This window comes from Hordeum vulgare, chromosome 4H, assembly GCF_904849725.1.
Source record: "Hordeum vulgare subsp. vulgare chromosome 4H, MorexV3_pseudomolecules_assembly, whole genome shotgun sequence".
Taxonomy (NCBI): domain Eukaryota; kingdom Viridiplantae; phylum Streptophyta; class Magnoliopsida; order Poales; family Poaceae; genus Hordeum; species Hordeum vulgare.
Genome location: NC_058521.1, coordinates 567074765 through 567097882, shown reverse-complemented (window position 1 = coordinate 567097882; position 23118 = coordinate 567074765). Strand labels below are relative to the sequence as shown.

The 23118-nt window shown below is 45.2% G+C and overlaps 2 protein-coding genes across 2 annotated transcripts; one reads left to right on the top strand and one right to left on the bottom strand.

Annotated features, from left to right (window-relative positions):
* The first annotated feature begins 12275 nt into the window (after window positions 1-12275).
* On the top strand, window positions 12276-13048 carry LOC123449590 (protein GAMETE CELL DEFECTIVE 1, mitochondrial). Its single transcript, XM_045126865.1, is given in 3 exon segments — window positions 12276-12521; window positions 12594-12684; window positions 12687-13048. Coding segments are annotated over 3 exon segments (465 nt in total). The 5' UTR covers window positions 12276-12290; the 3' UTR covers window positions 12830-13048.
* Window positions 13049-16146: 3098 nt separating this feature from the next.
* On the bottom strand, window positions 16147-17102 carry LOC123449589 (ubiquitin-fold modifier-conjugating enzyme 1). Its single transcript, XM_045126864.1, has 2 exons — window positions 16674-17102; window positions 16147-16582 (listed from the first exon to the last, which is right to left on the bottom strand). Exons 1-2 carry the CDS (start codon window positions 17004-17006, stop codon window positions 16361-16363), a joined length of 555 nt encoding a protein of 184 aa, XP_044982799.1. The 5' UTR covers window positions 17007-17102; the 3' UTR covers window positions 16147-16360.
* Between the last annotated feature and the right edge of the window lie 6016 nt (window positions 17103-23118).

Genomic DNA, 23118 nt, shown 5'->3' with positions numbered 1-23118 from the left:
ACCCCAGCCGCTCTCCTCGTCCCCTCGATCCCTCGTCCATCTCCCTCGTGTCCTCCCGTGCGCCGTCGCCTTCCCAAGCCCCCGATCCCCTCCTCTCGTCATCCCCTCCTTTGCGCCTCCCTCGCCCGATCCTCCACGCCATGGCCTCGCCTCGCCCCTGCGCAGTCGCCGGCCTCCCTGGCCTCCCGTGCCCCGCCACCTGCGCCATCCTAAAGGGTGAGGTCGCCCTCATCCCTGACCATGCCCAAGGAGGAGAAGACGGACGTCAACATCCGTTTGATGACCCTCATGACCATAGTGTTTTGGTGTCTCCGATGGGGGAGGGGCAGTGATGGGAAAGTGGTGGGGAATTGGATGAGGACGGCGAAGTGAAAGTCCATGGCTTCCCCATAAAAAGGGACATGGTCGGGGGCGACTGGGTGGCTGACTTGCGGGCCCAACCACCGGTGCGCATTGACTACGGTCGATGGGATGTAGTTGGACCGCCGACACGTGTGCCCGGCACGGACGCGAAGAGGACGCGTGCCCGTCCGTTCGTTTTCCGTGCGACCGCAAGGCCGGTTCAACTTTGTGCCTGGAATAGGTCGAGCTGAACCGAAAACATACAAATTTTGAAGATGGGGTTGCGCGTTGGGCCGGATCGTCTGTCCGTTTGGACCAAAACAGACGTAATCGAACAAGATGGAGTCATGCGTTGTAGGTGGCCTAATCTGTTAAAAGTGCCCGAGAAGATTTGGAAAAGGTGCGGGGTTTGGTACCTAGTCACACATAAAACAATGAGGATAATTTTTGCTTAGTCGTTTCTGACGAGCTTTACCTAAACGCTTGTGTAAAAGGAGATTTGTCCTGTGTACAGCGCCAGGATGCTTCAGGACATAATTCACGCGTATATTTGGAACACAAAGAAACGTCACAACTCACAACCATGTTCAGGTAATCTGGGCTTCAACATGTCTAGCATGTTGCCTAAAAGATAAAAACATATCTGGCATGTCTTCTTATCATAAGGTTTTTTAAGGGCATCTTTAGTTGATTCAAATCAATTTGGCAACAACTTTGAAGAACTATATTTGTTATGATTTTGTATAAGTCTTGTTTGGTTTGCACAAGTGAAATTATAATAAAAACGCTGAACTATTTTATACGCGAACAGGAAAGAAAAAAATTAATGAGTCAAGTATCATAAAATTAAATTATTTTGACAATTACGCCAAACTGTAATCCTTTATGAAAAGCGAAATGATCTCAATCCGTCAACCGATCATGAGTTACATCGCACGCGCTGCCGTGAGAAACAAATTTGGTCGGACATCTCTAATCAGCCTCACCATTTGACGCGTGCCTCTGCCACTTTGACTCTTTTTTTTTTGTAATACCATCCATATTGCAGAATTCCTTCTGCAACAATATTTATTTTGTGAACAAAACTAAGATGAAAACAAATTCTCTTAGTTTATCCTGAAACTAAGATGATCACAATCCTTATTGTTTTCATGTGGCACACGTTCATATGTTTTTTACTCTATATGGATCACTCTACTTTCAGGATCCTGCAAAAGTGCGATTCGAAGAGGCCATAGACGGTTTACTTAGCTGTGGTTTAGTATCTCTTGGCCAAAAGCTTCTCTTATCATCTTGTTTTGTAAGGCGAGTTGTAGATCAATAAGCACTATCCAGAGTTCCAGACCGAGAAAAAGTGTGTACAAAGTCTCAGTATTCAGCCACCACTTGAAAAGTTTAGCGAACGGATCTCACCAGAGAGACCAAAAGATCTCTTCTATTGATAGCGTTTTCTATTAGGAGATTCACCTAAATACCTAGTGCTAAGTAGTGGATATCATTGTTTGTAAGCGTGTGCTCCGAGCAGTGGATCGATCGAACCTGTGGCGTCCACATCCTGGGGTCCTCTCCTGATGGTGGGTATAGATAGATATATGGTACCTTGTGCTCTGTAAAAGCGATCGGTCATTCATGTCTCTGTTAGAACGAACGTCCTAGTGGTTAACCATATGTTCAATCTTCACATCCAAACAGTAGTTGGGCACATCCATGCAGGACGTGCACATCTGGATCGCGCCATACGGACCTATAAGGCTAAAAAATTTTATCAAAAACCTCTTTTCGTGACGCCAACATCACTGGCGTCTGGTTTACATGGAAGACATCAAGGTCCTTGGCGTCTTGTACGGGATGGCATGATCGGCTGATCCGCTAAGTCTCTGACGTGGCATGGTATCAAACGTCAGGTAGCCTGGCGTCTGGTGCCAAATGCCGACGACCCCGGCGTCTGGACGATGTGGCACATATTATTAAAAAAAGTATGATCTGCTACCAACGCCAAGGTCCTTGCCGTCTGACCCTTTGCGAGTTAGAGACTCAGCGGATCACCCGGTCATGCATATCCGTATCAAGCGTCGGAGATGTTGACGTCATGAAAAAAGGTTAGATCGAGAATTTTTTTGAAGTGAGATCATTTCTAATTGTTTTTTAGCCTAGTAGGTCAAAACAGAAAAATTGTCCCGCCATACGTGTTTCCTGCTGACGGGCGGGCCCTTCCCAGCTGTCCCGCACCCCCACCCGCCGGCCCGCGTGCGCTTTTGTTGGATCGCTCGCCGGCCTTTTTGTCTTTGTTTTTCCATCGTTTCTGGCCAAGCATCCGGGCTCGTTCGTCCACCGGCGCAACCGTGCGGCACCCGGCGACCGGCGACGCAGGTCGAGATGCCGGTGGGCGCCCGTAGTCCGGCCGGCGGCATCCCGGTGGGCTACGTGGGAGATCTTGTGGGCTGCGGGACGGACGCGGCCGTTGCGTTCTCGAGGGGCCAGTCGGCCCGGCGAGAGATCGAGCACGCGATGGCCGGCGCGGTGGAGCCGCCGCCCGCCGGGCCCGTGGCCCCGGACCGCATGCCGGAGACTCTGCACGTGCCATGCGCGGACCGAGGTCACGTGCTCTGCTCTCGGCCAGATAGATTATCGTGCACCACGTCGCTGGATACTGTAAAGCCGGATGAGTGCTGCATTGGATGCTCAAGTTTTTGGGGACGGAAGTCTGAACCGTTGAGCATGTAGCCAGCACTTGAGGAGGTCAGCAAACGGATCTCACGAAAAGCAGGTAGAGATATTTTGTTGATGGTGTTTTCTACTTGGCGATGTGTACCTAATACAGTGGATATCATTTTATAGGCCACAAACAGCGGACATAGCACATAGGAGTACATCTTTATTCAGACGTGTGGTCTGAGCTCTCAACTTTCTCCCGTTGGTAGATCCAATACGAGTAGTTCTTTTATTATTAGTTCTATATATATATATATATATAAATAACAGGCGAGAAATTAATAAATTGGAGATTTGGAGCCTGAGCTGCCCCCACACTTCCAACACTGCCTCATCCATGGGTCCACTGATGTGTTGCGGAAAAAAAAGGAGTGGAAGATGATGATGCACACAATATATTTGCTTCTTTTGTAGAAGTAGAGAAACATAGATAGTATATAAAAGTGATAGGTAGAGATACATAGATCTCTGGTTTCTTTCGACAATGGAAATAATGTATCTCATTGCAATGCATCGAATGTAATAATCAGTGAAAACAAGTCCATATTTCAGTCTAACGTATTTGTGCTCAGTAGTGTTGCAGTACATTCCCGCAAATCCCGTTCTATTGTCCCTGTTCAACAAAGGGAGATGGACGCCCTCTGACGCACAAGCATGGAGGGCGCAAAATCATGGAAGGAAACCGGTGGTGTGTGTGCCGTCCGGCCTCCGGCTCAGCCACACTTTGTAGTGCTGGGACCAGGACCCTCTCGGGTCCGTGGACGCACGCTACTAGGGTGACAGGTGGGCCCTTCCCAGCTGCCCCCCACCGCCGGCCGTCGCATTCGTTGGGTCGCTCGCCGGCTTTGTCCTTGTTTTCGTTGGTACGCGCAACGGTGCAATCGTGCGGCAGCCGGCGGCTACCGGCGAGGCTGGTGGTGGGCGCCCGTGGTCTGGGGGATGTCACGGTGGGCTGCCGGGAAATCTTGTGGGCTGTGGCGGCTCTGGGTATACGCGGCCGTTGCATCCTCCAGGGGCCAGCAACGGCGAGAGCCCGAGCACGACGAGATGGTAGAGCTGCGGCCTTGGCCCCAAATTACATACGGTGCACCATCTGGAGTCAATGCAAGGTCGCTGGGTACTGTTGGCCGGATGATTACTGTTGCTACCGCTGTCCTCGCTGTTGTTGTCACCGTTGCCTTCATCATTGGATGGGATCTACCCAGGCTTGGTGAGCGTGTTTTTTTCGGGCAGTGCACTGTTCTGTTCATGTTGAATTGTCGACGGCCCGCTTTTGTCAGGTGCCAACGGATCGGCCAGCGGCGTGCTGTGCAGTTAATGGTGAAGACGCGTCTGCAGTCTGTCCACTGTGCGGCTGTTCATGTACTACGCGGTATGCGCTGCTGGTTTGGGTTTTGCTGCTCGGCTCCATGGAAAAAGCACACAGACACACAGGCGCAAAATCAGGTCATCGCTCTGCTTGCTTGGCATGGCGAGATGGAGACGTATGGGTCGTCGGTTAACTAGCAGCGGTTGTTAATTCTCGTCTGCTGCTACTCTATTGAAGCTGTCGCCGCCAGCCAAGAAAATATTGGCGAGGGGCCGGCTAACTTTACCATGTTGCAAGCCGAAAGGTCGCCTCCTGAAGGCTCGTAGCAGGGCAAAAAAAAAAACACCCTGGTAGTGGTAGATTGGGTCGCCTCCGCACTCGCCCTTCCTCGAACCGTGGAGCCGTACGTGGAGACTGGACGCGTCTTCATCTTAAAATCTCGCGAGTGCGGCAGGTAGGAGGAGCGACAGCGAGCCGTGGCGGGTGTCGCGGCGTACGCTACGCGAGTGACGCGAAGCAAAGCGACAGGTCCGTGGCGAACCCGTCGCCAAAGGCGTCAGTCACTGCTGTCATCTCTTGCTCTGGTAGGCTTTTTTTGTGTGTGTGTTTTCAACTTGATCTAGTTGTGGTAGTCGCCGGATGACGGCTAATTTTCGGGTTTCGATCCTTTTTATGAAAGTTGAGCGAGCTCTAACCATGATTTGGAAATATTTCGGAATTTGATTTTTTTTCCTATCGACGGGGTCTACAACGATAAGACATAATGGGACCTGGTGATAGGGGTGCACGCCCCATCTAAAAGAAATAAGTATAAGATACAACACGTGTTCGCATCTAGCGTCACGCACCTTGTTGATAGGATTGTACATGTTACCGGCAACCTGTTTTAACGGTAGGGATGCATCGCGTTGATGTGGATAAGTTTTCTATCGTCAGGGACCTCGATGATACGTTGGTATACCCTACCATCAGGGACCCTGGCGGTAGAAAAAAAGTCAGTTCTTGATTTTTTTCATATTGACAGCATATCTGGCTTAACTTTTAAAAAAGGTCAAAACATGAAAATTTATTTGGATGACAGTTCAAAGTAGGGAGCGTTTCAATTTGATCAATAAGAAGCTCCTAAACCCTGAACGTTTCATATGCTTGGAACTGGCACACTGACAAGGCCTGAACTTCTCTACTCGACATGCACGTCTTTTTCCCCGAAAACATTTGTGGGCTCAAGAGCCTTGCATAGAGTGCAGCAAATCTGTCTCAACACATATGTAGTGAGAGAGGGAGGGGGGGGTTAGGGATGGCAATGTCGCCTTTAGGGATGGCAATGTCGCCTTTTCATAAAGGCGACATTGCCATCCCTAACCCCCCTTCATTGGAGTGATGTGCATGGAATATATTATGGGTGCCGCATAGCGGTTGTGATGTTTTTTGTCCGATTTTTCGTTGTAAATTGGACAATCTAGTTTTTGTCCCTTTTTTCATAATTAACCAAACAATTCTTTTCTTCTTAGTGAATGCATGAATCCTACCATCTCAAAAATATAATAGAAAAGCAAGCTGAGTTTCTAAAGATCCAGAGGGTAAAATGCGCTATGCCGTGCCGTTCTTCAGTTTTAGAATTAATTTTAATTTCCATATAAGGTTTATTATGGTAATTCGCATTTCATGCACACCACAGAGGCGATCGAGGAAGCAAACGCAGACCCTTCTTCTGATTTTGTAAAGGTTACATTTTTTTTCTCTAATGGTTTATTTTTCATGCTTTATTTTCCTCTTCATTTATGCACTTTTTTTATTCATGGATTGTTTTTAAAATTCAAGGACATATTTTAAATTCCTGAATATATTTGCAAATCCATGAATATTTTCTTCAAAATTGTGGACATTATTTAAAAATCCATGAATATTTAAAAACTACAAACATTTAAATCAATGACCATTGTTGTAAATTCATAAATGCTTCATTCATATTATGGGCATTATTTAAATATATGTGAATATTTTAAAATTGATTTTTTAAAATCCATGATCTTTTTTAAATTTCATTAACATTTTAACAAATTATCAATGTTTATTAAACTAATGAACAATTTTTAGAACTCACGAATAGATTTTTCATTTTCATGAAGAAATTTTAAATTCAATAACATTATTTAAATTGGTGGATGATTTTTAAATATTGTGATTTTTTGGGGAATCTCAAATACTTTTCATTCCTTTTTTTAAGTGTTTCAATATAAGTTGGTTTCAATATTATCATGTAGGACCCATAAGCCGACCAGGCCCTTACATGGGAGTCCACTTCTAGGAAAAAAAACTTTGGAGCTCTCTTATGCCTCTATTCTTAGGGAGCTTAGAGCATCTACAGCCGGACCCCTTAAACCCGTCTCAAACGTCCGTGCAGCCAGTTTGGTCATTGATTGGTCACAAAAAATCAACCCAGCTGGACCCCTCATACCCATCTCAAACGTCTGAACTCACCAACACCCCTCATATCCATCTCAAATATGAGGACGATATAAGGGCTTGCGGACGCGTCTGGTCAATCCGCCACATAGGACACGGCTCCACTTCGGACCACCTTTTTTTCTTTATTCGTTATTTTCTCTCTCTCTCTCTCTCTCTTCTTCTTCTTCTCCATCAATCACATGCAAGTGATCGGACATATGAGAAAAAATATGAGAGATGCGGCTGCGTGGACGAAAAAGTAGGGGTTCAAGATGGACACGCCCGGTTACTAACCGGTCGTGTCTACGAACGTTTGAGGATGCGAATTTGCAAATTCCGACTATAGATGCTCTTAGATTGTAATTATTTTTCTTCAAGTGATATTGATGTACGTGGCAGACAGCAAACTAGAGTAGAATTAGTCGCTAATGGAAGAAATGGATGAAGTGAGGCTCATGTTTAAAAAAAATCCTTCTCTATTCTGGTTATACAAACTTCTATTGATCTTCTTCTTGAAACCACACTGAGTCAAATACTTGATATTGTGATGTGCACGCTATGCTTTGTACGAGCAAAATTGATTCTCAGCCCGTTGCTTGGTTTTTGGCGACTTGTGGTTATGGACTAAATTCCATCCCCAGATACCAGATTCACTCACGGAAAAGGGGCAGCCATCAATGTTCGCATCATCACAACGAGAAGCAATTTTGAAGATTCGGAGCATTTTAGATGCAACTTTGAAGATGATTATGTCGGTTCCGTTCATTCATACTTTTACTAGTGAAATGGCTATCATAATGGTTTCGTGCTAGGTTTTATTTGCATATTATGTAACTAAATGTTCTTTCACATGATATGTTGCATTGACATTCAAAAGAACAAGATTAACAAAGATTCGAATATGTTTGTTACATTATATACATCTATAGAATTAATATTAGTCACGATGTGCATTTGCATGTGCAAGATTACTAGTCCCTAACATATGCTCCAGAATACACAACAGCGAAGCGAACCACCATGGTACAAACAACACCCTCCGCGCGCACGCACATACGCACACACATCCATACCCGACACAAAAATACATTGCATCCAAACCACTTAAAGTAGAGAAATAAAAGCCTACGAGGCACTAAAAAGTACAGCCCCAAAACAAACAAACATGGCGAATCGCTAAAGATAATGGCACAACAATACACACATTTGCTTATAGTTTGATGGTTAAATATCAGGAGAGAATTATACCTCTCGCTCTAACGAAAGATGATCTCCATGTTGACTTAACATAACCTTGTCAGCAACCTCTACAAACTTGGTTACTCTTTATAGCAATATAGCATCCTCTAGGTGAATTGGCGAAAAAACAGTACAAGAAAAAAAAGTAAAAGGTATGCAATCATATGGGAGAGAGGTGGAGTCTTTGTCTGAGGAAATTCATGTTGTGTAGTCCAAACATGTTTCTAGTCAAAATAATAGAAGGAGATAGTGAAAAACTTGCGTCGACTATGACAGTGCCCCAAAGCTAGAGTGTAGAGAAATTGGGTTCAGTTAATGAAACCTTTTAAGAAAGAAACTACACTGGTTCTTTTTCTATAATTCTAGCTATCTTGTACCCTAGGCAGGGCGGAGCAAGGTTAACACTGGGCCCCGGGCCTGCTCTAGTTCTATAGTTTTCGACAGTGTAAAACGATGCTAAAACCACTATAGTACATGAAGGATTTCAATGCCACGACCTAGGCCCAAGGCCTCGGGTGTAGCTCCACCACTCACCCTAGGGGCAATGTCACTGACACACTGTTCAGAGGGCAAACTTCTTCCATTTAGCATGTATTGAACATGCATTGGAGCTACTCAAAACTGGTGTAATCTACAAAATAGGTGATGGGAGAAATGTTAGGATTTGGAGGGATAAGACCATGTACAATGTAAGTTGCTTACAGAGGTGCCTAAGTAAGCGTCTATGCTATACAAATAAGCACGAGTGCTTAAGAAAAATTGATTCATCTTCACAAGCACCTCCCTAAGCACGTGACATTTTACAAGGCCTAACTGGCTTCCAATAAATCATGCCTTGAAAGAATTATCAGGAAGAATAAATGATAGGCACATCTATATCTAGATCGGGGGAAAGCATCTTTGTACACGCACATTACCCCTCAAATTTATGGTCATCCGAGTTGACGTAGATCGACCCTCTACCGGAAGGGTCTGCCTAATGGTCATTGCTAGTAGACAGCTTCACATCCTCCTCGCAGTCATCTCAACCCTTCATGTCGAGTTGGTTGAACAACTCATACCTCAGGCTTGATCCCACGAGCATGCCCCTTCCCTCTTCCCGCGCTTCTTGTCCCCCTTGGCATAATATTCAAGTTCCACCGCCAAGAGGTTTGGATTGGCCTCGACGAACTTCCTCAAGTATAGCACATCCATAGCCTCAACGGTGCGCTGCGCCTCGGTCATGTGGTTTGCCTTCTCCTCGTTGCAGGACATGATCCACATGGGAGGGGCGAGGAACTCCTCGTCTTCGACCATCACGGGGAATTCAAGCTCGGCTTTCTCCAGCCATACCAGATGATTGCAACTTCATATGCGCACGCAACGAGCTCTGGGGTCTCGAAGGTGTCAAGTCACTTCCACCCCCCTCGCAGGTGATCCTGACGGTGAATTCGTCGGGTAAACAACGTCGAACGCCGCTAAACGGAGGGCGACGTCTTCGTAGTGGATCCCGACGACGACGAACAAATCCCGGTGGAGCGATAGCCTAATCGGATGCTTCGTGGCCGGAATCGACATATGAGGGAGTGTGGGTGGTGGATCCTGCAATGAAGGGCGATGTGGTTGGCCTGATTTAGAAGCCAATAGGGCGACGACTATTGAAGGTGACGGCGGGGATGCAATGTGAGGGAGTAAAAATCGATTGGGATCTTGAATGTGGGTGATGAGACACAAGTATAAGGGATCCATCGAAGCATTTTTTATAATTAAGAGCGACAAACCCAACGAGTGGTGAAAGAAATTGACAAATAGTTTTCATCAAGGTTTCACGGTAAAAGCTGTAAAAATAATTTGATAGGTTGTTTGATACCAAGATAATTTACAAAAAGGTAAATAGTAACAAAAGCAATCAAATGCAGCAAGCGGGTCAATCCTTATGTATTCTATGGATGCGAGATGACGGTGGCAGCCGAAATCGAAGGCGGCGCCAATGTGCGACGACGCCGGTGCGGGAAGTAAAAGTATAACAATCTACTAGGGTTTTGCAAGGCGTGTTTTGGATTTTGCAGCAGTCACGACGGTGTTGCAAGTATACAACGGAGACAAAATTTTGGGATGCCCAACTATTATTGGACACCATTTTGTCCAAAACGCATTGCGCGATGTTGTTATACTATAAAAGATTGTGCCAATTAATTCGAATCAGAGGGAGTACCTATATCCACAATACAAACATATATAATATGAAAATTTCAGGGGTATTAATGTCAAACACATTGCATGATGTTGTTATACAAAAGATTGTGCCACTCATTGCTACTTTTTTATATAAATTGTAAATGTTTGTCCATTCAGTCCATGCCACTGATTTCTACTTTGTTTGTGTGATGTATATGAAGAAAGGGTATGAAAGCGTACCAAATTTCAATTGCATCATGTAAAATGTCTTAACTAATGTGATGAGAAATGGGAGGACCACAACTAAGTTCAACCAGTAAGGTCCATTTGAACTGTGCTTTCTTGATTGCTGGTGGGTGTCACGCCCCTAATCAGGAGGTGACAAATAGATACCAAACAACACCAAATCCATCGATACAAGTGTTCCTGGTGTATGAATTAAATCACCAAACCAAGGTTCACAAATGAACTACAATCCAGAGAAGAGAATCCAGGATGGGAAAAGCATAGAATCAAGGTAGACAGCAAGAGAGAATCAAGGAGAGGGGATACACTCGTCTGGTGCGAGGAAGGGAGGAGCCGGAGGAGGAAGAAGGCAAGCCAATTCTATTATGCTCGATGCCTCACTTCTGTGTGGCTGATTCTTTTATCCTCTCTGGTGCCAACACAAGCCCAAGACCACCTGGGCCACGGCCCATGACAGCAAAGCCTTGTGCAGCCCTATGCAGGTGTATGACAGTGGGTTGCTGGTGGAACCTGTATTTTTTGATAAATCAGACTGAATTCTGTATAATATGCATGTGATGACTGTTCAATGGCCAGCACTCAAATTAAGTTTGGATGAAGGCTCTACTTGAGATGCTCACATGAAATTTGCTGCGAGCTTGTTCATCACCGGGTGTGGGATTATGCATTCTGGTACGATGTGATGCGTTTGGAACGGATTATAACCATTTTTACACCGGTAACTCGAAGTTGAGCTTGGGAGCATGTACTACTGTCTTAGAAATAAAGCATTCTGCATTGTGAAAAATCTTGAAAAAGAGCACATATAATTTCTTGCAAAAGTTAGTGCAAACTTGCAATCTTGCGCCCTTTGGGAAAATAACTAATTCAGTGCATAAAAGGTTGCTATTCTAGGCACAATTCTTGTGCCCTGTGGAAAAAGAACGAATTCACTGATTCTCGTCTTCTCTGCGAAGAACAGAAGCTGGCATATTTTACCATGAAAATTGGCAGATGCCTAGTACACCCCTCAACTATGTCTTGAGTCCAAATATCACCATGAACTCCAAAACCACCCACTTTACCTCCGCAAACTATCAAAACTGGTTCAATATGACTTTGGATGTCGTGGCATTCATCTTGGTAAAATTTCTAAGTTTCTGTCATGCCACTTGTCATGGCATGCTTGTTAGCAATAGTGAAATAACAATGCTGTTTGGCTGGCATGGTGATGAGCTGGCACATAGATTTTCTACCGACCCTGCAATAGTGAAATAACAAAAGTGAGTTTTGTTGGCGGCCAACATCATGAGTACATGAGGATGAATACCATGAGCGCTCAGCCTCTGTGGCGTTCTGCTTATTTATGTTTTCTTGCCGGCATAGTCTTTATGAATAAGGGATTTTGGTTGACATGAGGGTGCCATGATGGGTGCACAGTGGATGATTTTTTAAAGGAAACGTGCGGGGAGGGGGGGGGGGGTGAATCCAGCAGCACGATCTTACAAACTATTTACACTGGTAGTTTATTGCATTCTAGATCTAGCAAATATCAAATTTATTTCGCTTCATCAAATGTCAGTTGAGTCAATGCATGCTTGACATCTTATTTATCCAATGCCTTTTGTGCTTTGCTTGTATTGCCTCATAACCAGGCAACTGCAGCCATTAGGCTTTTATGGCCAATAGTAACTTGTCGGCTGCAATTCAAGTGCTTGCAGAAGTGTTCCGTACTTAAAATGAAAAAAATCAGCTAGTTATTTCCCTGCGATAGGAATACCATGTGATTGGCAGGCATATGTGTTTTCCTTCACTCATACGTCTTGGTTTTGTTAATATACTTGGTGCTCCAGAAGATATGGTTTCCTTACAGTACTCTGCCCGTGAAATGAAATGCAGGATCTTTGATTCAGGCAACGCTGATTTTGGCGATTCTAAGATTCCAGGCACTGGTGAGATCAAAACCAAGCCGGATGGTTGGGAAACTACCTCGAGGGGTCAGGACGGTAACATATGGGAGATCTCACAGCGCGAAGAGGACATTCTTCTCCAAGAATTTGAGAGGCGCATTGCTTTCAGTAAACAACAGGTCACAGCTTACATAACAATCTTTGTTAAAGTCTCCAAAAATTCCAAAATGACACTGAAACTGTGGTTGCAGATTGCTAGCTTCATCAAAACTCACATATTTAGTCGAAGACGGCCTATTGACGGATGGAAGTACATGATTGAAGAAATAGGCCCCAACGCAAGGAAGGAAAGGGGAGTGTACAGAGACTGCCAAGTGTGACTGATCCGGCCACACAGCCGTTCAGGGAGGAGTCACCTGCAATTGCCTCTGCTGGTTCCTCTGCTTCCTCCTCTGGTACGCCCTTTAGAGGAAACCGGCATTACTGATGTTCAGTATGCAATCTCCTATCGATTTCGTTGGTATGGTGGAATGCATCAAGGCTTTGTGGCTCCAAAAGTGAACTGGTAGCTAGTAGATTCCTTGTGGAGAAACTTTGTGTATTTTCTGGGTCATATATGCTTCCTTGTGTACTGATAGGCTGTTTTTTCTTTTCTTTTGAAAATGGATACGCTGTTTTTTAAATACATTGTTTTTGCGAACCTTTATCGAAACTGTGCATACAATTCTTGCTTGTGTAAATTTTCGAGGACAAAGAGGGCTCACTGGAATAGTTCTAGCAAACTCTGGGCTAGACATTGCTCTACATGATACTGAAACTGTGGTTGCAGATTGCTAGCTTCATCAAAACTCATTTCCATCTTCTGGGTCATATTATGTGGTTGCACATTTCCATTGTGTACTTTCTATGGGAGCCGTTTTTGCTTTATTTGCTGGATTTTACTATTGGGTGGGTAAAATCTTTGGTCGGATATATCCTGAAACTTTAGGCCAAATCCATTTTTGGATCACTTTTTTCGGGGTTTAAAATGAGTAAAATTTTGAGGACAAATCTAGGTTCAACCATGCATGGTGGACTACTGAATTAGGCCAATGAGTTAGACCAGTCTTACATCAGTTATTGGACAACTGTTTGTGATGTTGAAGAAATGGATTCAAAATATAGAAAAGAAAATCGATTTTGTGAAGTATTTTTCTTGAAGTGATGGTGATGTATGCAGGCGGCAGTAAACTAGAGGTGGTATTAGGGCATCATCAAATTTTCATTGATAAGTGGAAGACATGGGGTGTGGGAGGGGCATGGTCCAATAGTGGGGCGTTGCGACGTCCGGATTTCCGCAAAGCTCCCCCAATTAGAGAAATGGTTTGCGGGATTTTGGACGTCCAAATCAATTCACAGACATTTGATGACTTGTGTTGGAGGCCTAAAAGTGCCCAGACCGCCCCGGCTGAATATTTACGAGTGTTTTGGTGTTTCACGTTGGGGATGCCTTTTAGTGGCTAATGCAAAAGATGGATGAAATGAAGCTCATATTTGATATATATATATTTTTTCATCTATTCTGGTTGTAAATTTTTCTGTCATTCTTCTTTCTGAAAGAACTATGAGTAAAATGTGCAATGCAATTCTTATAGAATCTATCTTAGCGAAGACGTGCTTTTTTCGAGCGAAATTACTTCTCAGCGTGGTGCTCAATTTTGGCGACTTATGGTTCTAGACTGTGAGTAAAAAGTTATGGTTTTTGGATGAATATGATTTTGTCAGTTCAGTGCATTCATACTTTTTTTAGGGAAGTGCATTCATACTTTTACCCAGTGGAATGGCTGCCTTAATGGTTCTGTACTAAGTTTTATGTGCATGTTTATGTAATATGATTCTGAAATGCCCTTTGGGATGGTACCCTGGATTACCCGTTTAAGAGCACAATATTAACAAGGATTTGAATAGGTTTGTACACCATATACATGTATAGAATATACATTAGTCAGGAATCAGGATGCACGAACGCCGTCCTACACAGAACGCGAGCACATCACACATTCACACACACAAGTACCGGTACGTGAAACAAACCTCACACTGTATCCAAACCACATATGCAGAGAAACAAAAGACCAAGAATCACTATAAAGTACAGCCCAGAAACAAAGGAGTCCATATATGAGCATCTGCATCTATACTGTCATCAAAAAGAAAAAACAGGGGAGTCTGATAGTAAGATACTATCTGAAAAGCTGGTGTACACTAAAAAGAAATGTGAGTCTGAGTCTGATCGTAAAGATACCAGGAGAGAATTATACAGCAAGGTGAACATCTTCATAGCAGTATAGCACCATCCTGGTGAATTTGGCCAAAAGGCGGTATTAAAAGGTATGGTACATTTTTCAGAGGAAATTCAGGTTGCGTGGCCTGAACATTGATGCTTCTAGTCAAAACCTGGGATGAGTTGGTGTGCTTCAACTATGTCAGTGCTCCAAAGCTGGAGTAAACAGCAATTTGGTTCAGTTAATACAGAAATGAACCTTCTAGCAAATGATAGGCACAGACAGGTCGGTCAGTCAGTAGATAGAGGTGATAACAGTTGGAATGTGCAAACCATTCAGAGGAGCTTCCATCCTCATGATGCCAGTGTAGTATTATCATCCGCCTGATGATTCTAATAAGGATTTCTAAGCTTGGCACTATGAGAAGAACGGTGTTTTCTTGGTGAGGAGCGCTATAAAACTAGCCTACTACAGGCAATACAACCAACAGATAAATCCTGGCACCGGTTCAAGGTAAGAGGATACCAGATCTCTTTGGAAGCTTATTTGGAATGCCCCGGTGCCAAATAAGGTAAGAATATTCGGCTGGAGCGTAGCTTGTGATAACCTTGCTGCAGAGAACAATTAATTCAAAAGGAAGTTGAAGATTGACAACATATGCACAGTGTGTGGCTGTGAAGCTGAGACTAGTTTACCATAATATTGGAATCTGATAGTTACGCTGCAGTGGCAGCAACCAGAAAGAAGACCAAAAGATTTCCAACCTGGCATACGAATGGAGACATCAACATCCTGGAGTCTACTCCGGATAGGTTTGAAGTTTCTAAAATTGGTAAAGAGTATAATCAGGCAGCTCATGAGCTTGCTGAGTTAGCTGAGTTAGCTGAGTGAGCGCTGTTAACAATTTCTGGTTGGGGCATGTCCCAACAGAGGTTGGTCCTTATGTAGTTGCGGACTCTGTAAACTGTCCAATACACTCTTACTTCAAAAAGAAGTATACCGTCAACAATGGATGAAGTTAACACAATGACGCATAAAGTCAATCCACTGTTCCAAACATGAAAAAATCAAGCCGATATCAAAGGCAACAATTCAACCAGTTTTAGGTTTCTAGCAAAACATATTCAATATCACTGGTAGGCTGGTAGCAGTGCTACAATCATACATCCAAACTTCACAAATCAAAATAGAATACACAGCAAAACACGGACAACTTGGAGGAGGTAAACTAGCAATTGAACAATTGGTCCAATTCTTATTTAAAATGCTTTAAATAATTTAATATTTCCTAGGATGGAATAGGTAAGGCAAAAGCATTCAAAAGACAACTGTGCACCCTGATGTTGCTGATGCTCTATTGCTCTTTGTCGAGAGAGAAAACAGACTTCTGTTAACCCAACACAAGTTTCAGGTTTCATCCTAAATTAACAGCATCCACCTAAGCTATCCAGCAGGGCGGAGGCAATTGATTTGTTCAAAATTTGGTTATGAAAATCAATGTTGGATGCAAATATACTACTTCGATGCACACACCAATCAGTGAGACAAACTAACCACAGTTCTGATCAGCAACCAAGTTCATCAGCAAAATATGGAACAGCAAGTACAACATGACAACTAGAGTATATGTATTGCTGGCTCTTATTAGTCCACAACCGAGTGGATTTTCAATCCTTCAATCCCCCTGACAATCATCACACTGTAACTGTCACTGTCAGCAACAACAAAAAAGACATACTGTAACCTTCTTGCGGCTAAGAGGCAGCAGCAGAGCCAGACGCAGCAGCCGCATCTGCAGGAGCGGCCTCGTCGTCCTTGTGCTTCACCATGCCCGAATCGACCAGGATGGGCACCTCCGCGGCGAGCCACGGCGCGAGGCCGAGGCACAGCGCGTGCGCGAGCCCGAACCGCGGGCAGTTCTTGGCCCAGAGCGGCTTGAAGTGCACGGTGAGGCAGATCTTCCCCCCGCGGTACATCTGCATCCATATCCAACAATCAGAACCTACAATCCACAACCAAGAACCCGCCCACGCGGGCAGCAGGGGGAAGAAGGCGCGATTGCGGAACCTTGTGGGTCTTGCCGTCGAGCGTGGGGAGCTCGATCTCGGGGGCGACCTGGGGGTAGGCGACGGGGATGTCGAACTGGAGCGGGAACTCGTAGCGGCGGAGGTTGTGGACGTACCAGCAGGTGCCCTCCCAGCGGGTGCCCTCCGGGTTGGCGGCGGAGATGCGGAACCAGTCGTTGTCCTTGGCCTTGTTGACGGAGGTGTAGGCGATGAGGGCGCGGTACTCCTCCTTGAGGCGCTGCCGCCACGCGTCGCCGTCGCGGGGACCCGCCCGCGTCGACAGCAGCGGGATCTCGCCCACCACGCTCTTCGTGCCCTTGTCCCACCCCTCCATCGCCGACGACCCTCGCCGCGCTTCTTGGTTTCCTCTGCCCCTGCCCCTGCCCTTCTTCTTCTTCTGTTCTGTGGATCTGTCTATCCCGATGCGGTTCTCTGGACTGCTTGGATTTTACGCCGACGGGCTGGTCGTGCGTGGGCAAGGAGGCCAAGTCAGGGGTGCCTTAGCCACGGACAGCCGTTGGATCAAGGATCCAAGGAAGAGATCCACCCGGACACTGTTTAGAATGTTATTATTCACAATGTTTTATTTTTGTTTTTGCAATGAGGAATTTTGTATACTAGTCAAACATCAAAGATTGCAATCAGCGGGCTTTCAAGATTTACGCATATTTTATTACTGGTAAATATGTGTGAGAGTAATGTGTACATGTTTGGACTTTGTGGTGTTTTCGTGTTGTCTTTTATCGATGAGGACATTTTGAATGCGTAAAGTGTTTCCATCAAGAGAAGGAGTATTCATGACAATGACTAATATGAGTAAGACAAACTTTCCTTTGGGACAATGAACTTTTTATCTTAAGCCTTAAGCATGTTAACAAGGTCCAAGCAATGTGTTTTGAAGATTATCGGGGTGGTGCATCATTGAAGAGTCAAAGCAATTCCTTCCATACATGCAACGGTTTTCGCTTCATGTGTCGAAGAACATGAGCAGGTTTTGACCCGAACTAAAGATCAACTGCCCCAAGTGATCCGAAGGACCATTCTAGCCTCCGTCGCTTCGGTTTCAAAGACAAAGTAGTCGTCAATGTTAAATTTTGACCAGCTAACCGGAGGGGGTGGCGATTGAAGATGTTCTGATGGGGCTGATTTGCATTGTTCAGTGTTAGCAGTGAAACTTACTGCATGTGTGATTGAGCCTTTCCCTTTTGCAAGGTCATCGATCGGATTCTGATGGACATATAACCAGGAATCTACGTAACTACATAAGAATTGATGTGAACAATCTATTAGAGGGGCAAGTTTATCATGCACATTTCTGACTGATCTGTCGGATCAAGGATCGAAGGAAGAAATTCACCAAGATAATGTTCGATAAGGTTGTTCACAATAATAACTCGTCGGTGTTACTGTGCCAAAATGATGTTCGGTGTGCTTGTAACGTATGATCCCACTGCCACCTTTGGATTCAACGGTTGGAAATAAGCAAAGTTAGAGGTATCTTTTACCTATGAGTTGTCCACATCGATTCGTATAACTTCATTCAGCCAAGCAAAGGGAATCATCTTGAAAATCATATTTTGAAGCCTCAAATGGCACATGAATGTTTTTATGCATTTTTAAGTTAGCAATATGCAAGTGAACTGGTGGGTGTTGTAAACTGATGGGTGCCACCGACGACGCTTTACACAGAATTCAATGTTGATGGTTGAAATAATGTGGATGTCGCCTAGAGGGGGAGGGGTGAATAGGCGTTTAAAAAAAATATGGTTTAACCTTAAACAAATGCAAAATAAAACTAGAGTTTAATTTTTTAAGCACAAAACCTAAATATATTAGGCTCAGCTATGTGCACTAACAACTTATGTTAAGCAAGATAAAGAACTACATGGTAGCAAGATATATAACATGAAGCACTATTGTTAGAGCATATTTCTTCATATGTGGTTTTGGTAATTGATGACAATTCATATGTACTAATGGTTGCCTTAAGTTATATTTATAGAATTTGTCCATAGACACTTCTTGAAGTCCATCTGTTGGGTTCAAGGAGTTTATATGATGACCAACGAGGTATTCAAGGTATTATCCAAAGAATGGTCATAGAGACACAAGGTTGATCAAGATCTCAGACAAATAGTAAATCAAGATGATCAACACACAAAGCGTACAAGATGTACCGAGAGGGATCAAGTGATCCCATGGTATGGTAAGCATTGTCCATTACGTGTTTGTGTACTAACCCATGGTCTTCGTGAGAGTTCTATGTGGGGTTAGTTGTGTCTCCATGGGCTTGCGTCTAGAGGAATGTCACGTCCAAGATGCGACCCTATCCTCAATTTGGCACGAATGCCTCGTCACGGATAGAAGTGCATCTCGTCGTGTCGCAAGAATGGATATTGTTACAAGTACATGTACTGAAAAGAAGAGACATATATATAGAATTGGCTTACACTCGCCACAAGATACATCAGAGTCACATCAGTACATTACATAATCATCAAGAGTAAGAGCAGGGTCCGACTACGGACGAAAACAAATGAGAAAAGAAGAACGACGTCCATCCTTGCTATCCCAGGCTGCCGGCCTGGAACCCATCCTAGATCGATGAAGAAGAAGAAGAAGAAGCAACTCCAAATGAACAATCAACACGCTCGCGTCGAGTAACCTTTACCTGTACCTACAACTGGTGTTGTAGTAATCTGTGAGCCACAGGGGACTCAACAATCTCATTTCCAAAGGTATCAAGACTAGCAAAGCTTACTGGGTGAGGCATGGTTAAGTGGTGAGGTTGCAGCAGCGACTAGGCATATATTTGGTGGCTAAACTTACGAGTACAAGAAATAAGAGGGGGGAAGATCTACGCATAGCGGACGTGAACTACTGATGATCAAACGAATGATCCTAAACACCTACCTACACCAGACATAACCCCACCGTGTCCTCGATCGGAGAAGGAACTCACGAAAGAGACAGTCACGGTTACGCACACAGTTAGCATATTTTAATTAAGTTAACTTCAAGTTATCTAGAACCAGTGTTAAACAAAGTTTCCACGTTGCCACATAACCGCGGGCACGGCTTTCCGAAAAGATTTTAACCCTGCAGGGGTGCTCCAACTAGTCCATCACAAATTACCACAAGCCGCATAGAAATCCTCAATCACGAAGCTCGCGATCTCGTCGGATTCCCTAGTGGAAAACCTCAACTCTGAGATTACCCAAAGCATCACCGGAATCCCGATGCACAAGATATTTCGTCAAAGGTAAAACTAATCCAGCAAGGCCGCCCGACGTGTCGACGATCCCGATAGGAGTCGCGTACCTCGTTCTCAGGACACGACGGATGAGCGGTTACCACGCCAAACGCCGAGTTGCCCCGGGTAGCATTAATAAGTTGCTCTGTTTTGGACCAACACTCATGAGGAACACTGGCCCGGGGGTTGATTAAATTTCCTCGGGTTAATTACTCCCTATGCAGTTCATTAGTTATTAGGCAAATGTAGTACCAAAGTTGGGCCTTGCCAGACCAGATTTAATCTAAAACGAATTATCAAGGGGGTCCCCATAACAACCCCGATCGTGTTAGGAGCGCTCATTTATGGAACATAACACCGGTAGCCAAAAACTAAGGGGGCAAAGGTGGAACAAAACACCAGGCCTGAAAGGCCGAGCCTTCCACCTTTTACCAAGTATATAGGTCCATTAAATTAAATAGCATTTAAATATGGTGATATGGAAAGGAACCCATGTTATCACATGGAAGCAACTACACGTGCAACTAGCAACGCTAACAACATGATTAAGCAAGCAGTAACATGGCCAATCAGTGGTTTGCTAGGTCGAACAGGTTGAAGGTAATCATGGCATTGTTGAGAGGCTGAGATTTAACTTGTGGTAGGCAACGAGACATAATCGATAGCATCGAAATAACTAGCATGGCAATGATAGTAATGGTATCTGGGGAAATGGTCATCTTGCTTGAGATCCCGCTTGGAAGAAGAGTGACTCTGTGAAGCAGACGAACCGACGTAGTCGAACGGTCCTCACATCCGACACGCTTGCGGAACTCTATCGAGACGGAGGAAACCGGAAACAAGCATCAACACACGATATACACCACACGATGCAAGACACACATGATGCATGAACGGTCTAATGCAAGGCATGACAATCACAACAATCAAACACTACACATTAAGTGAAGCTCGATATGCAACGGGTTGCATATCGATGAAAATCCACATTTAATTGTTTAGTTCACTCCCGTTAATTTACACGACAATATTTAAAATGTTGTTAACATGGCAAGGGGTGAAGCACAAATTAAACTACCTATCTAGGCATTTTAAATGAGACTGGAAACGACATATAGCATCTCCGAAATGACCCCACGTGTTAAATCTTAATTCTGTCCAGATTTGTCCTAATCACATTTTAGGTTTGTTAAACGGCAAAACAAAGTGGTTCACGTGATTCTACTCGTCGTTCTGGTCCATTTACATATATGACACATCTCCAACGGAGCTACGGACAAATAGTTACGACCTAAACCGTTTTCAACACGTCGACACGCAAACCGACACAAACAACACGTTAACAACCTTAAACATGCATGAGAGTTGGAAAATATTACTCTACGCATAATTCTAGTCAAAAACCATATATAACTCACTCCGATCCGCTGCACGGTTTAGAAACTACGCTCCTTTGAGAAACAATGCAATTTTCTGAAAATAAATAAAATCGCAAGTTAAATAAAAAAAAGTATGGACCGAATCTGTGCACTCGGTTGCAGCTACTGGGAGCTTTGTGCCCACGTGCTTGGGTATGCAAAACGAAGAAAAAGTAATAGGGTCACCAGTGGGCTATCTCTGACCTTGTGATAGAGATGTGCATCGGTCTTTAAAACATAACATTGAAAGCTGACAAGTGACAACGCAAAACCACTGGAAAAATATATACTGGAGGCAATGGGATTTGATCCTGGGTCTACTGGGTGGAGACGCGATGTCGTGACCAGCTGGGCTAAGATGGGTTCGTGATAAAAATGGGTTTCTTCTGTAGATGAGCACACAACCACGCTGAATCTGAACCTGAACAAAACTGCATCTGAAACAGGGTATGTGACTGAACCTGCAGGAACGGTGCGGCCGTGGCTGTGCTCGGGGCGACGCTAGGTGGCCGGGGATGGCGCGGGCAGAGGGGGTGAGGGTCCGGCACGGCCATGGAGGCGCTGGGTCACGGATCCATCCGAGGGAAGCCGATTCCCAACAGCGGCAAGATGGACTCGAGCTCACCAGGCTCCCATGGCTGCTGCTGCTGCTCCTGCAAAAGAGAGGAAGAACAGGGGAAAAGAGGAAAGAGATAAGAGAGAGGGAAGGAGGAAAGGAGCGCAGGGCAGAGGGGCTGGCTCACCTCACCAATGATGAGAGGCCGGCGGTTGCCTCCTCGAGCTGGCGGTTATGGTGGTCTGCAGAGAAGAAAGAGAGAGGAGTTACTAGAGAACGAGACTGGAGAAAGAGAGGGAGGCGACCCGGTGCGTGTCCGTCGGGGTCGCGCTGGAGGCCGGGGTAGCAGGGTGCAGCGGGAGCTGCTGCTGGTTGGTCGCCGGCTCGGGCAGAGGAGCTTGTCGCGGCCCGGTTCCTGCTGGATCCAGGCGCTGTTGTGTCGGCATCGGGTCCTTGCTCGACTGAAACTCCATGCGCTGCTACCACTTTCTAACTATAGAGAATAGAGAGAGAGTTATGGTAGAGGAAGAGAGAGGAGGAAGAGGAAAGGAGAGGGGAGCAGGGCATGGGGACGACCTGCTGCTGCTCGGGTGCAGGGGAGACACACGACGCTGTTGATGGAGTCCGGTGGCTCGCTGGTCAACAGAGGAGCTGGCTCCTGACGGAACAACGAGGGGAGGAGGAGCTGGATTGGATCTGGGCCAATCCCGAGGAGGGAGATGGGACAAGGGGTGGCGGCGGCTGGGAGGTGGATGGGACATTCCTCCTATATTTTAGGGTTGGCTCTATATATATAGCTAGTGGGTTAGGTATAGGGGCATCTGGACCCTCCGATTTAGATCGGGTGGCCGAGAAGATTAGGCTAGGGATTCCAATGGACAAACCGATGACAGTTTGCGGTAAAACGGGGTTGATCCGGACCCAACGGTCACGAGCACCCGGTTCGGGTTTTCGGGAGGTTTCGGTCTAGGCTACGCGTAGGGACGAAGCACTGTGCAGAGGGGCTAGGCGGAGATGAGAGGGAAAACGGCACCCGGCAACGTATTCTTAAAACACCGGAACATGTTCGACGATAGACCGAATACGGTGCCGCTACGGTCGACCGCTCGGTTACCAGATGGACTCCGATCGCAACGAAATTTAACAGACGGCCTACCTATATTAAAATAAGACCGCACGTCAAATCTCAACCCAATCAGAGAAAGTTTTACGCACACTT

Coding starts and splice junctions, on each gene's coding strand:
- LOC123449589 (XM_045126864.1), bottom strand. CDS start 17,006: ATGGAGGGGTGGGACAAGGGCACGAAGAGCGTGGTGGGCGAGATCCCG. Junction 16,583..16,673: donor TCGACGGCAAGACCCACAAG/GTTCCGCAATCG, acceptor ATATGGATGCAG/ATGTACCGCGGGGGGAAGAT.